General features: G+C 37.7%; 1 protein-coding gene across 1 annotated transcript; it reads right to left on the reverse strand.

The window, feature by feature from the left end:
• Positions 1-735: 735 nt before the first annotated feature.
• Positions 736-14,358, reverse strand: frg1 (FSHD region gene 1). Its single transcript, XM_023287857.3, has 9 exons — positions 14,209-14,358; positions 12,877-12,941; positions 12,225-12,347; positions 9,609-9,666; positions 9,162-9,276; positions 6,541-6,645; positions 6,248-6,339; positions 1,888-1,998; positions 736-908 (listed from the first exon to the last, which is right to left on the reverse strand). Exons 1-9 carry the CDS (start codon positions 14,265-14,267, stop codon positions 872-874), a joined length of 765 nt encoding a protein of 254 aa, XP_023143625.1. The 5' UTR covers positions 14,268-14,358; the 3' UTR covers positions 736-871.
• Between the last annotated feature and the right edge of the window lie 2,070 nt (positions 14,359-16,428).

Here is a 16,428-nt window from a genome sequence, read left to right on the forward strand (position 1 = left end):
CCTTAATGTTCTTGACAGAAAGTGTGTTTAATAATGTACTTGTTAATACAAATAAAACAATGTCAACTAGAAAAGCACTCAGAGCGCAGTACTCCTCCAAGGCTGTTCATTCCCCCATACAGCAATGTCAGAAATGCAGCATTTTTTTAAAGAAATGCAGGATTTGTTTATTAGTTCTTGGTACCACAAATCATGGCATCATAGAATGTGGCCATTTAACATAGATGTACCCACAAACAAAATGACCTTCAGATGAGCACAGGGATGTGTTAGAGTAAGAAAGTAAACTTACATGTGGTTAGTTGGTGAATGTGCTGTAAATTCATTATGTAAAAGTCTATAAATAAGGAATTAAACCCATGTATTTGTTCTTTGTCAGTCATGGCAGGTCCTGGATTCTTCCTTTGTTTCTAACAGTAAGCACTGCTCATTGGCCGTAAACATCGCAGCTCCTCTGTAGCACTGCTATTGCTCTTTGTTTTCTTATATTCTGTCTTTGGGGTTCTGGGTGTCCATTTGAATGCCTCTCCACCAATTTGCAGTCACCATATATCGCTTCAAACTGTTGGAGTGGCATTCTAAAAACACACTGCTTCCTATAAACGTTTCAACAAAGTGAAAATCACAGTTAATTATTTACACCAAACTGGCAACTGGGTCACCTGGAATGCCAATAAGTCAGCTCAAAGGTGAACATGAACTGGCTGCAGAAAATTAAAAACAAATTGGCTAAACCAATTTTGACCATCAAACGTTTATTTAAAATACAAAAAAAAACTCCCAAAAAACAGCCATGTGAAATGCCACATTCACATGATCACCTCTACAAGTCAGGACATTTACCGAGGGATAGCAGCAGTCCACAAAGTGTTCATTTGCAGTACCTGTCTGCTTTCATCTTGCTTCTCCTGTAATGAGAAATAAAATCGGTTACATTCAGGATTACAGCTGGTCAGTGCTATGAGTGCACTTTATTTTATAATGATTAACTCAGTGTCTATGCCCCACATCAAGTTATTTAGAAATTAAAACCAACCATAAACAAAGTGTAAAACATTTTTTAAAAAAGTATCTTTCCTAAGTTGGTGTCAAGAACATCACAGATCATTTTTTTAAAATAACTTGGGCAGTGCAGCTTTATTTGACACAGGCGTGAGACAGTAGACTGCATAAATTGTCACATACATTGCTTGTTGTTACAGCTAGGATGATAATGTGAAAAAAATCTCAATCTGTTATAATGACAGCGTGACGCTTCCTGAAACACAAGTCGACATACATCTAATGCTTTGGAAACACATTTTAGATAATGGAAACAGAAAATTGACTGTGGCTTTGCAGCGCGAGTGTCCTGCTTTTGTTTAATGCTTTTAAGAAATCAACAGAAATCAGTCCAATATAATAATGTAAGAAGGTAGTCCAGAAGTTAATAAAATACACATAAAATTTTTTTTAAATTACCAAAATATTTATTAGACTTAACCTTTTAGTTGTAGCTATACATTTTCATTCCCTTTCCTGTAATATTTATATTATAAATTTGAGATTATTACACTATTATAAAACGTACAAAATCATCCTATTATCTTATTCTGAATACACATTGAAAGAGACAGGCCCTGTAGGTTAATGGAACTTGCTGCCCATAAACAGCAGGTGCAAATTGGATTTTGAATACAATGAAGCTGGTCATTAACACCATCCTTTTACTGGTATTGTGTAATTCATTGTTTGAATATACAGATAGTCTTTGATAAAATGAAATTCAGTCGAAATGTGAGTGGATTCTTTTGAGTGAAACACTCCACAGGCTGTTTGAATTTCATAACTTTTTGCATAAAAGTGTTTCACAGTGAGTTTATAATGAGCTTATTTAAAATTTCACACCTGTCAAGCAAAGTTTCGTGGAATTTTCCATCCATTCTGGCTTTCTTTAGCGTGGTGGAGTCTTCCTCATTAACCCTGAGCCGCCGATCTTGAAAACTCTGAAACTTCTTCCTGTAATTTGTGGAGGAACAATAATATGACTGTTACAAAAGGATCTGCAAAGGCCCTAACTGACACGCTAAAACACAAAACTGCAGAGATTTTCACAACTTATCCTTTTTTGAGAACTGACACCAGGGCTCTAAGCAGCTAAATCTTAAATAGTGCACTGAAGTATTAAGTAAAGTATTAAAAATGTTGACAGTTGGCGTCTAAATAGCAAATGGCTGAGTGCTTAAGCCTAAAATCTGCCACAAGTCAACATATACAGTGGATTTAGAGAGTATTCAGACATCACCTCATCATTATTCTTACATGCAGGGTTAGCGATATGCTAAAACGTTTTAAATTCATTTCTGTCCCCCATCAATCTATACTCAATACCTCTTGATGTCAAAATGAAAATTGAATGTTAAAAATGACTGCAAATGTATTCTATAGGAACAAGGGAAAAATCCTAAGAATTCAGACCCTTTACTCAGTGCTTAGTTGTTGCACCTTTGGCAGTGACTACAGCCTCAAGTCTTCTTGGATGTGACACAACAGGCTTTGCACACCTGGATTTGGGGATTTTCTGCCAATGCTTTCTGCAGAAAAAAGGTCTGTCAGGTTGGATGGGGACTTTTGGTTGACTTCCATTTTCAGGTCTCTCCAGAGATGTACAATTGGTTTCAAGTCAGGGATGTGGCTGGGCCAAGACTTGTTGTCTTGGTTGTCTGGTTAAGGTCATTATTCTGTTGGAAGATGAACCTTCATCTCAATTTGAAGTTCTGAACTCTCTGTACTCTGGAGAAGGCTTTTACTCCAGAAATCTCAGTACTTTGCTCTGTTCAGTTTTCTCTCAACCCTTTCCAGTCCGTTTCTGCAACTGAAAAACACTCCAACAGCATAATGCTGCCACCACTATGCTTCACTGTTGGAATGATATTGGGAGGGGATCAGTGATGTCTGATTAACTACATTTTTTTTTAGAATAGCGACCAAACAATCTTGTTTTTATCAGACCACAGAATCTTGTTTCTCACAGTCTGAGGCTTCTATCTGGTGATTCTGCCTTTAAGAGTGTAGAAGAGGTGTCAAAATCAAAAGCACTGGAGCTAAATTTCACGTTTCAAAGCAAAGGGTCTGAAATTTCACATCAGTGATAAAGTTTTTCCTTTATAATAAATATGCAAACATTTCTAAAATTCTGCTTTATCAGTGTGTGGTACTGGGTGGAGCCTCATGCAAGAATCTTCCTAACCCTAACTGAATTTAAAATATAAAGTGAATAATCTAAATGCATTGTATTGTGCTATTATTTTGATATTCAGTCAAGTAAGGAAGTTTTACTGAGGACAGTGGAATTTCCATTTTTTAACCAAAACATCCTCCTAAATTTTGACATGCATCTAAATGAGGTCAACCAGAAATGTTGGCAAGACCCCACTATACTAGATAAAGTGACATGAATATTGTAAAATTACTTAAACAACTTTAAATCATAATAATATTAATATTTATAATAAAATCTTCCTCAACAGTGGTATAAACATCTGGTTGAAAACTTCTCTGATATTTAGTTTTTCTTCACCCTGCATGTATTTTATGATTCCTGAGCTGCACTCCATCCTCAAAGGCAATTCAGATGCTAAACACTACATCAAGACACAAGCTCAAGGGCAGCCATTACCAACATGTCAGCATGATGAGTCCATTTCCCAAGCATTCATCTAAAACAAATAATAGAGTGGGAACACAAACCAAAGCATGCCAAGCAAAAAACAGCTTTAGACATATCGCTTGGAACTTAATAGGCTGCAGACAGGTCATATATAAAATACTCACAGCAGTGGGAGCTGAAATGTGGCACTGTGTGCTTTCTCATTGCATACTAACAGCAGACCATCAATTGCACCTTTAAGGCATGGCACTGATGAGGCGGATGCCTAAAGATGTGATCTCACATCCAGGCATATGATTTTGTTGTCAAAATCTTGTCACTGCAGACTGACACAATGTGAGCATAATGGGAAGGAAATCACTGTTTTTCCATTCTACCAGAATAAAGTGCGTTAAGACAAATTTTAAAGGAAGCTGTGAGATGTCCCGCTTAAACTGTAAAATGTCAAACTGTTGTGAAACATAAAGCATAATTACTGACACAATGTGACAGCTTAAAAGACAAATATCGCTGGCTACACGCTACCAGAATATGGATGTTTACAAGGAAGTAGTGTCAAACTACTTGTTGTTGTAAAACTTCAGAGTTAGTGATTTACAGAACACACCATATACTGAATGATCAAATAAAAGGGTTGCATCTAATATCTTCATCTTCAGCGTAACTTGGGCTGTTTGATTATCAAATCAAATCAAACTTTATTTATATAGCACTTTTCATACTGTTACAATGCAACACAAAGTGCTTTACAACATTTAAAAACATTATAAACAAGGAAACCCATCCCTTCCTCCCTCCATATATACATAAATGCACACGACTGCACATGCACACACACACACACACACACACACACGTACACACACGCACACGCACTCTCTCACTAACAGTAGGGAGACGTGGCATGGCGCTGACGAGTGTGGAAAACGCCTCCATTGGGGTCGTCCACACTGGGAGGAGTCGCAGGCCATGACCAATGGGGGCGCCGGCACCCGGACCCCCCCGACCACAACAGACAGGGGGACCCCCACACCGAGGTGGGGAGCCCCCCCAACCAGCTGGGCCGAAGAGACCCATGGACAGCACCCCCAGTGGGAGACCAGATACAGCCCCCAGTGTGGAGGACCCCTCTGAGGAAACACTGAAGTTCAGATAGTATCAGATAGAATAAAAAGCCAAAGAGGTTAAAAGTTAAAAGAGTAAAAATACATAAGATAATAAATAAAGAATGATAGAAGCATAAGAAGGATTTAAAAGGTCAGTTAAAAGCTTGATTTAAAAAGGTGCGTCTTTAACCTTCTTTTAAAAATATCGACGGTCTCTGCAGTCCTGAGGTTCTCCGGCAGGCTGTTCCACAGGCAGGGGCCATAGTGGCTAAATGCCGCCTCACCGTGGGTTTTTGTCCTGGCTTGTGGGATGGATAAAAGCTCGCTGCCGGAGGACCTCAGGATCCGCGAGAGTCGATATGTTAAAAGGAGATCAGATAAATAAGAAGGTGCAAGGCCATTAAACTAATCAAAGGACCTTAAAATCAATCCTGAAGCAGACGGGGAGCCAATGCAGTGACTTTAAAACTGGTGTAATGTGTTCCCGCCCTCTGGTCCTCGTCAGCACACGTGCGGCTGAGTTTTGTAATAACTGGAGATTTAAAATACTATTTTTGGGAAGACCAGAGAGCAGGACATTACAATAGTCTACACGAGAAGAGATAAAAGCATGCATTAGCACCTCCGTGCTGGCCTGAGAGAGAAACGGGCGGACTCTGGCTATGTTCTTCAGATGATAAAAACCTATTTTTTTTATATTTTTAATATATTTTTAAGATTAATGCAGCAGAAAAGAAACTGCAGATTTTTCTTCAGAAATATCACACTCAGGTACAGTTACATTACAATTGCATAGTACTTCCATTTTTACTGGTGACCAACAGCTAAGAAAATGACTTTTCCCACCTTGTTTGATTCAAATAATGTTTAAAGGCCTTAAAGGGTGAAATAAGCGAAAACATAAAGATTAGAAGTCAAAACAAAAGGATGACCATCATTTATGTACACTACCAGTCAAAAGTTTGGACACACCTTCTCATTCAATGCTTTTTATTTAATTGTTTTCTACATTGTAGATTAATACTGAAGACATCAAAACTATAAAAACATACATATGGAATTATGTTGTAAACGAGTGTTCATCTTCAGAATTAATCGACAATGTAGAAAACAATACAAATAAATGAAAACCATTGCATGAGAAGGAGTGTCCAAACTTTTGACTGGTAGTGTATATTTAGGAATGATATGTTTTTCCTGTCTTCCTGTCGCAAAAACCCTCACATTCGTCTAGTGACTACTTTTTTTTAATATCATGTCCACCTTAACATGAGAATTTCACTAAAGATATACTTACTATTGGGCTGTTACACACTGGTTCTTAAAATGCCCATTACATGCAGCACATAAAGTCTATGGAACTGAGCAGGAAATAACAGGCAGTTAATTCTAACATTTTATGCAAAGAGAATCCAACATGGGCTCCCTTTACTTATTCTTGATTGGGCTGTCTTGTGTTTGAAATGAGCACTGAACAAGTGAGGTTACGTACACATAATTGATCTCACAGGATTTCACGTTGCCCCTGTCCTCGTCTGCAATGTCGTCCTTACGCTTGACCTCTCGTTCCGCACTGGTTCGGATCTGCTCATCATTCGAGGGAAGAAGAAAACAAAAAACAGAGAGAGATTGTGCGTTAAATATCAACATCCTGAACTCCCTGAAGTGAGGTCACAAACATTTTCCCCTCTTCTATCTCAACAGTCAGGTCCCCACAGAGCGTGGCATGCTTAAAATCAAAGGATTAACATGCAACCTTGTGGAAGAACACAATTTACACATCACCTTCACCATCTCGCCATCCCCTGCTGACTTGCTCTTGGCCACGATGTCCCCACTGTCACTGTAGGAGATGAAACAGCTATTTGCTGCCAGGAGAGCCATTTTACCCTAAGGCGGAGCAGAAAGAAAACAGAGGAGGAGGCAGTAGATTAGATAGAATTGCAGTGGGATTGGTTGTTGTGACAGGCATGAAAGGTTGCCTGATATTTGATGTAAAAGAGTCTCAAGGTTGTACCGGGCAGGTTGTTTATGGTCTCAGCGAAGCATCAAGACAAGCAGTGCGCTACAGTGATAAGGTAGCTGCATTCTGCATAATGAGTTAGCTGTTCATGAATACGGCTAAATGCTACCTGTCATGGGCTAAACATCAGCCATTAGGGGTTCTATAAAGGGCAGGGGACAGCCGTGAAAAAAAACCTGTCCCCTTTAAAAACTGCAAAACATGTATGTTTTTAATTCATACAGCAAGTAATGGTAATATGGGTGTTCATGAAAACAAAAATATTATTAGTAAAGTTCATACTACATTCATTAATCTTGCTCTATTTTCATGTAAAGCGGAAACTGACAATTATTTTTATTAATGATGAGTCTGATCCTTTTCTTGAGCAATATTTTTCTTGTCTATAAAAAGCAAAAAAGACAGAGATGTTGCAATTTCCCAAAAACTCTAACAGGTTGTTTTATCTTCATATAATCCCCACATTACAGTCATCCCTCACTGTATCGCAGATTTTTTAACTGTATATATCTAATTTTGCATCACAGATTTTTCACTATATCGCGGGATTTTGCGGTATATAGCCTCAAGAATGGGGTCCCCAGATTCTTTGTTCATTACAGTTCTTAAATACAATCGAGGGTGGCATGCCGGTTTATAAAAACCTTCTCACCCAGAAGAAAAAGCAGCGCCAGCAACTCCCCATAACTATGTTCCTCACTCGGAAAGAGACACCAGGAACAGCTACGCCATTAGTGAAAACTGAAATTACGGACGAGGGTGAAGATACTGCACCAACTGATGAAGCACTGCCTTCAGAAGAGCTGTGCAGTACATTCATCTCATCAGTACTGCACAGCTAATTCATCATCATCTTCATCATTCACATTGTAGCATATTCACTGGTGAGTACCCGTATAGAATTTTATATGTTGTTAAAATTCGGTAGGTTTAAGAGTGTAGAAAGTGTTTAAGAGCACAGGAAGTGTTGTGAAATTGTGGGAAAGGTTTATAAGAGTGTGGCTAGGGTTTATAAAGCCTTAAAATATAAATATATATTAAAATAAATATAAGGTCACTACTTGTGGGGGGTTCTGGAACCTAAACCCCGCGATAGACGAGGGACCACTGTATTCAGTTTAGTTTTTCATCGTTGCCATTAGCAGATGACAAACAACAATTAATAAAACATTTAGTAATCACATCTGACAAGCTGGATTTTTTTCAACCTTTTTTCTTTGAAGACTGACTAAAGGATGAACCATTTATGAAAATATCAGTGAGGCTAGGGCTGCACTAGTGCAGCTGACATTAGGTGAGAGAAGGTACAGGCTGGACAGGTTGTCTGTTCAGCCAAAATATGGGACATTTTCTTTTGATTAATGAATTGATGACTCAGTTTATTGTTTCAGCTTTACTTGTACCACAGTGTGCTTTATACAGTATACAGTGACATCTAATGTGTAGATAATGTGTGTGGTATCCAGCTCTTGCTTTTACATAATAACCAAAAAAGTATATATTTATGTTTTTTTGTCTTTATGCAATCTTTTATATTTGTATTTTTGTGCTCTCTGCAGTGCATAGAAATAAAATGACAGCAATACATCAAAATTAACAGGGTCATATTCATTGAATGTGTCAACACTCTGACAACAGTGTTCTGTTTTCGAAAAGTACAACTCAGAACTATTCTTGACACAAATTTAAACATACTACTTAATGACTGAAAACCTCACTGCACTGTAATAGCGTGCCGATAAAAAGGGATCATTAAGTTTATGATAGTGCCTTTCGCTGCTCCTTTAAAAAATGGCAACACGATCTTGCAGAACTTAGTTTTTTTCCCAAACAAATTCAACCAAAAATATCTCTTCAGACTGTGAAGCCACACAGTAAAGGGACTTAAGGGCCACGCACAAATGAAAAAAACAAACACCAGAGTCCCTCAAGTGCTGGCAGGCACTGTGATAATGAAGGCAATTAGAAATAAAACTATAATATAACCATTATTTTTGTTATTTTAATCAAGATGCCTTCAGCAGTTAGCGTGGTTAATACCCCATCCAGTCTCTGGTGGGGTCCTATAAAGGCATCACACAAACATTCAAAAGCCCTGTCTTATTTGGTTCTACAGAGACTCTTTGGGTAGAATCTCTTAATGTGGGGATAATTACATGAAAGTGAAAAAAAAGAGAATTTGGTACAACAAAAGTCAGAGACAAGAAGAAACATGTAATATTGCTGTAAGTTGAGGGGGAAAGTCTAATTCATTTCACTCTTCTCTCATTCACTGCTTCATATTCTCCAATGCTTGAACTTCAAGAACATGTAAGTTCATTGCATATTATTACTGAACTGGCAGCCTTCACAGATTAGAAGAAACATCTCAAGATATACTCACATCCTGGAAGACTGGTTCCCATTGTTCCCTGGAGCCGATGGCATCGGATCGTCCCACCACCAAACCCTCAGAGTTGATGCCCAGGTACTTCCCATATCCAGATTTCAAGGCTACCCTGCAACAGCAAAAAGTAACTAACGAGTCTCTCAGAAAGATTGACCTAATATTCAAAACACAGTCGCCTTTCCTAGAGAGTTTTTCTTCATGACAAGAAAGGTTCAATAACATTAGCATATGAATCTGAGATCCATCACTGAAACTAATGCAGAAGAAATAAATCCGTAACAGGCGGCACATCTTCAAAGATTGATCGCCCATGGGTTAGTAAATTACTCCTGTTTATCTAGACAACAGAGAAAGATCTTTAATAAAAAATGCAGAAATGGGGCGATAAATCCATCGGTGAAAGATACAAATATGATGTGCAGTTTGTCTTTGCATACTCACCGTGTGTCTGACAGCTTGATAGCGGTAAACTGTTCTGGAGGGTCTGGTCCTTCATCATCTGAAACATGTAAAACAAAGTTTACCCTTTAACGATTTTACAGTTGTGAGTGCTGTCTTTCAGACTGTAATAGTGTTTTAATGCTGACTTTTATTGCTCTTCTTTGTAGTTTGTAAGTTTATTGTTCTTGTTATTGTGCTTTTATGATTAAGTGTACACGTAGTGGAAATACAAAAAAGAGTAAATAAAGTGTCTCCTGACTCAAAAACATAAAATGTTTGAGCGAGCCTAAGATTAAATAGGTATATTTACTGATGCTAAATTATTGATCTTTCTGCTTTGACAAAGACGCTTTTGTCCTGCAACAGTCATGCTGCTATTAAAAGGTGCATAATTTCTTCTCAAAACCAGTTTATCCTTGAAACCTGCTTTATGCATTCTTGTAATTGGCACTGCCAACCCTCTGGCAACGCAGTGCTGTGCTGATCTGGGTCTAGTTCACCAGCACTGAGTCATTTATAATAACATAGAAAGTGCTGTTGAGTTGCACTTAAATAGTGTTTTACATACAGAGGACTCCTGAGGTTCTCACCATTTCATAAACCTCTGACCTGCAAATGATTAAGCCACTTTAAAGACCTTTACAATAAATCAAAGTGAAATGTGCACTGCCTCATACAGGCAAAGAAAAGCAGAGTCTGATCTTAATGAGAACGGCCTTAATGAAGCAGAGGTTGAATGTGACATAAACTGCTTTCTTAGAAGACCAATTTTCTTTGTAACGGCTGGTGAGGCTCTGAGTTGGCTAAGACAACATCAGCACCTTTGACCAGCAGGCAAATCTGATCATTTTTGTGGCTTTCTAAAAGCTGAGGAGGAATGGCTACTCAACGAGACCAGGCTTATGGTAGTTGAACCACAGCGTGTCTATTGGTGGTGGTATTTATTGACCAAATGACACGCATAAAAAAACTTGAAAGGTTTTATCTGCTGGTAAATAAATAAAATTTAATTACACCATTGGTTTCATTGTTTAACAGCCAAATCTTATGTATCATTCAGAGTGTGGCTTCTGTGCAGGAAATCCAGAAAAGAGAGGAAATCTCAAATCTCCACCTTCTCGTGTCCTCTTTCATCTCCTAGAAATGGGCTTATGTGCATGCAGAGGCAATTGGGATGTTTCAATTTGCAAGCCATTTTCCCTGGTTCTCACGAAACGTGTGCTGAATTAATTGCTAGCAGTGTCTGTGCCTGTTTCAATGAGCAACGCTCCCTCAGAAGTGCCTAAAGGCAGGAATAAGTGAAAACTCAGAGCTATCTCTACCCTTCTCCTCAACTCAACCCCTCTTCAGTCTGCTGTCTGGATTTTCTACTTAAATACTTACTGCTTTGTGGACTGAAGGAAAAACCCTTCCTTCATCCCAATAACACCTGGAGCCTACAGTAAACGTAACCCAAAATTAAAAGTTCTTCAAGTTTGTACAACTGTGGGATAAGGGAACAGCTGGAGACTTTGGATGTTCATTTAAAATGCAGCCAAAAGATTCAATCCTTATATCCTACAGTGCTATTTTTGCATCATACTCCTGCTTTGCAATTTTACCCAACTCAAGTCCCACTTCTTTCATTCTGTACTATACATACAGTACATACTGAAATTAACATCACTATAATGATTAGAATATTTAGATAGCAGTGTACATCACAGCAATGAATTTGTATAGACATTTACAGTCAAGTCCAAATTATTCATACCCCTAGCAAATGTTGACTTAAAGTTACTTTTATTCAACCAGCAAGTTTTTTGTTTTTTTTTTTTTTTTGATTGGAACTGACACAGGTGTTTCCCAAAAGATAATAACATGATGTACAAGATGCATCATTGTGGAAAAAAATACTTTCTCTCCTTTTTTTTTTACATTTAAAAGTAACTTTAAGTTAAAATTTGCTAGGGGTATGAATAATTTCGGGCTTGACTGTACATATAAAATAATCTAAATTTGCTCCAATCTTGAAGCAAGGGCTGCAACTACTGACTTGACAAATATTTTCTTGATCTCTTATAAAAATTGTCTTTGTCAATAAAATAAGAAGAATTTTTAAGAAGATTTCGAGTTTACTATTAATTATGAAAAAGAAAACCGTCCTCACATTTGGGAAGCTGAGACTAGGAAATCAACAAATTCGTAACAGCAAATGATAAATTGACTAATTAGTGCGCCACTACTTAAATGATATATAACAAAGACCCAAGAGACTAATTGCTACAAGAATTTTTTGACCACTATTTTATAACACAATAACCTACTATCATCAACTGGAAGGTATTGTACCACAATAACTAAGAGGAAAGTTCATGTTCAACAGCGCTGCATTACTTTGAAACACTACACAAATATGCCAAACAATATAAACTAACACAGAAGTAACAAAAAATAATACACAAAAATCATAGTTCCTATTGTTAAAACACAACAAAAGACAAGGAAAAAAATCATGAGTGGGTGAAGAAGTGTTCTTGCACACAGCTGAGAATCATATAATTCATAGTAGATGAAAAGCTGGACATCCAAAATAACTTGGCCCTAATTTGAGGTAACTCTAGTCTCTCCTCTTACCTTTATGTGGTGCACCAACTGTGAAGAGTCCAGTATCTAGGGCATGGATGTATGAGTTGTTCTGCATCTCTATGGCAACTGTTCCTGTAATTTCCCCAAAGCTATTAACAGACCACCAACCACCTGATGAGCAGAGAGTTCAACGTAAGAGGAGAAATAATACATGACACAAGAGTACAACATCCGCTCTTTGTAAAGTGTAGATATAAAACATGTCTCATGAGTTAAGGATAGATATAGAAAATGTATGAGCTGAAACCATTTCAAATATTACTAGTTTAAGAATATGAGGTGCTTACAATCCAAAAACTCTCACATGTAAATATAAATATTCCTCCAATATGTTAACTAAAACACATCTTTAATGCTAATACTGGCTGATAGTTTATTTCAAGCATGCAAATATTATTAAATCCCTTTGATTTCTTCTTTTACTATTCAAAACAGAAAACGTTCCTTCAAATACTTCCAATATATATAGCAAAGGGTTCTAACAGAAAAAAAGACTTTTTCCCCCTTGTTTAATCATTCTAGCTGTTTACATGCGAAAACAATACTAGCTTCTCAGCGGACAGATTAAATAACCTATAAAAATGTCTTTTGTTGGTTCCTTTAGTTGAATCCCATACTTAAAAATGCTAGATGCACCTACCAACAATATCAACTTTTTCTTCTTCATCTGCTTTTCTTTTCTTATCTTTGTGTTTCTTCTTTTTCCTGTTGAAAAATACATACATATCTATGTCAATAATGGCCTTATGGGTAATTAGGTGGCTCAACATTTAATTACACATGTAGAACATACATACATCCACACATTCAAACTCTGAAACTGGAAAGTTAATTTCTGAAATACAGTTTCCTTGAAAGGCAGCTCCAAGACTCACAAAAACAATAACAAACCAATGACTTATTACTTAGCTTCCACTATGAATAAAAGTTCTACGCACACGTTTCTGGGCCTTTAAAAAAAGTACTCAGTTCTGTTGACATTTAACCCAATTACATTTTTTTTTAAACAAAATGCCACGAGAAAAATGCTTACTATTTAAATTCTATTCTCTATATCTACTGACAATTACTAGTAAATAAGGTATGCACAAAGCACTCAAAATTCAACTTTATATAAGAAATTAAAGCCTTGATGTTCCTGTTTGTGTGGCTTCCAGCTACACTGTATGATTAAAAAAAAAAAATCACTTTTTCATTCACAGTTTGATATAAGACTCAACACAGTTACATGTTTTGTTCTTTTAATGCAGATAATGGCATTTAGTGTAATTTCTACCACCGTTTGTGTTTTCTGGGTAGTTATTTCTCTGAATTTTTTAAAGACCGACATAAACAAACAGTCCACATTACGTTAGATCAGCTGTTTGTCATAACTGAACTCAGATTAAAGGAGTGATGACATTTTCGCCGCATGTAGTGGACTGTTTAGGGGTTGTTTCTATAATCTAGATGTTATAAATCAGTTGAAGACTTGTTCGGAATTTTCGCTTCAGTTCAATTGAAGATGACTGAACTGAACAATTAGTTTGTCTTTTCAGTTAGAATTTATAAATACTAATAAGCAAAGTAATTATCAGACAATTTAAAGACGTTTAAATGTTTCAGCGTTATGCATGTTTTTTATGGTTTTGCTATTGCTAAAGCCACTTTTAGACAGCGAAGTTGAAATGCTAACTAAAAGCGTTAACGAGCAAAATGCTAACATGTTAGCTAACTCTCAGACAACCAATTGCGCTTGAACGTGTACAGAACCTATTTGTATTCACTGTGCCGATAGTTGGCTGGCTTTAAGTAAAAATGCTACAAACGCAGAAATGTAAAGGAACTTTGTTGTAACTGCTATCCGGCACATTAGCGCTTTAGCCTAGCCTAGACTAGCCTAGCAGTTTAGCTAAACCTTACAGTGTATACCTGCGAATAATGCTGGTACAGCCGACACGGTTTGATGCTACTGAGTAAGATTAGCACTTACCCTTTGTTAAGACCTTTCAAAATCAGTTTCGTTGATTTTACGTGTGAATATTCAGCCATTTCCTCACCTAGCTTAAACGGTCGGTGCTAATAGTAAACACTGAGCGGTGTGTTGCGGATTTACACAACTACGGCAACCGCGGAGGCACATTCAAAGTCTGGCCGAAATTCGTAGTTCAGTCAATCACATGAAAGCCATCTGATGCACTAACCTATTAATAAGTACATATGTCAAGCACACTTTATTATCTTTATACAAGTGTATAAATTTCCTTTGCACCACAAAGTTGTGGTGCAAAGGAAATTATAAATAGAACATCCAGATACTGTAATTTAAAAGAAATCAATAAAATACTGTAATATATTTAACTGTCTTATAAAAAAAAAGAGGCACATAATTTTTTGTGACACAATTTTAATTGCTTCAGCAAGACACAAAGGTGTTGATACAATCCTGTGTTAATTATTAAAACTGTATTCCTGTGGTGATATTGTATTGGACTACACAGTATTTTCTATATGCTGCATCCCAGTGTAAAAGGAAACTGCTACACAACATTTAAATTCTCATCATTATCACTGTCTTTAAATTATTGTTTTCTGTATGCTTCTTTGCTGGGTTTAAACTGAGTCTGCTGAGGATATTCAGTGTCTACTTGTGATTAGAGACTGAAACTCCAGTGGAAGAAGTATCGATGCAGACCTTCATCAGACTGTCATACCTGTCCAGTATTCCTGCAGGTTTTTGTTCTAATCTGCATCTATGAGTGATTTTTGAATTTCAAAACAACAGCTAAGCTACATCTCCAATTGAATAAGCATTGCTAACATTTAGCATTATGTACCCTGAACAAAAATATAAACAGCATGCAAATGGTTTCTATTTCTGACTTAGAGAAAAAGTAAAAAATCTAATTTTTATCAGGTTTTAAAAGGTCAACTCCAGGTAATTGTGCACTAAAACCTTTCAATCTGAAGCCACACACTAGTAAGATGTTTCTTCAAAGGACAATGATCAAACAACATGACCAGCACACAGATGCTCCTTAGACAAGTGACTATAAAGTGCCACCTTACAATGCAACTTTATTCAGATGACATGAGGAGGATGAGAATGGGCTGTTGGCATGTTGGATGTTGGCATGTCGGTTAGGACCGAGGCCAGGTACTTGAATGTTGTCGCTTCAGACAGCAAAGTACAATAGACAATCTGCCACACTGCAGACCACATGTCGCTGCCTGAGCCCAGGATCATTACATTCCGCTCATCCATCTGCAACACTGTTTGTAATCAGTTACAGAGACTGCCGATGATATTGTTGATGTGCACAACCAGAGAATGTCTCATCAGACTCTGAGGAGTAGCCTGAAGGAAAATGGTTGTCGCCCACGCTAAAGTCATGATCTAACGGCAGGATGGCCTTGTAATCTGCTCCAATGAGCAACTGCTGATGTTCGTTGGACACCAGCAAGATGGAGGACGGTGTTTTTCACTGATGAATCTAGTTTTCAGCTGAACAGAGCAGATGGCAGATGTCGCGTTGACCATCGTACAAGGGAACATTATGCAAATCCCAACCTTCTATGGAAGTGAAGGAGGGATGGTATTTGCAGGCATGTGCCATGGACAAAGAACATGACGGCACTTCTTAATTGAGATTAAATCCTCATACCCTGCTCCCTTGTCACCATCATCAACCAGATAACCTTATGCCGCCAGGATCTGGACTGCCTTGAAATTCTACCAAGGTCTGTATACTCCAAACATGGCACCCAGCATACATCTGTTGGATGACCTAGAAGTCTAATTTTATCCTCCCAAATGTCCACGACTTCTCCAAACCCCTTAAGAAGAGTGGAACAACATCCCACAAACAGCACTGACAACCTTGTTGACCCTGTGAAGTTTGACTCGCTACTGATTTGTGATTTGTGATTTGTGTTCTATGACTTAACGAGCTACATAGTGGCTCGGTGGTTAGCATGACCAGTATAGCACTGTTGCTTTGCAGCTAGGAGATCTTCGGTTTGCGTCTCAGTCTGGAATCTTTCTGCATGGAGTTTGCATGTTCGACCTATGTATGCGTGGGTTTTCTTCGGGTACCCCGACTTCCTGCCACAGTCCAAAAACATGTTGAGGTTAGCTGATAATTCTAAACTGTCCATAGGTGTGAATGTGAGTGTGCTTGTTTGTCTCTATGTGTATCACTGCGATAGACTG

The sequence above is a fragment of the Amphiprion ocellaris genome, chromosome 4 (assembly GCF_022539595.1).
Source record: "Amphiprion ocellaris isolate individual 3 ecotype Okinawa chromosome 4, ASM2253959v1, whole genome shotgun sequence".
NCBI lineage: Eukaryota > Metazoa > Chordata > Actinopteri > Pomacentridae > Amphiprion > Amphiprion ocellaris.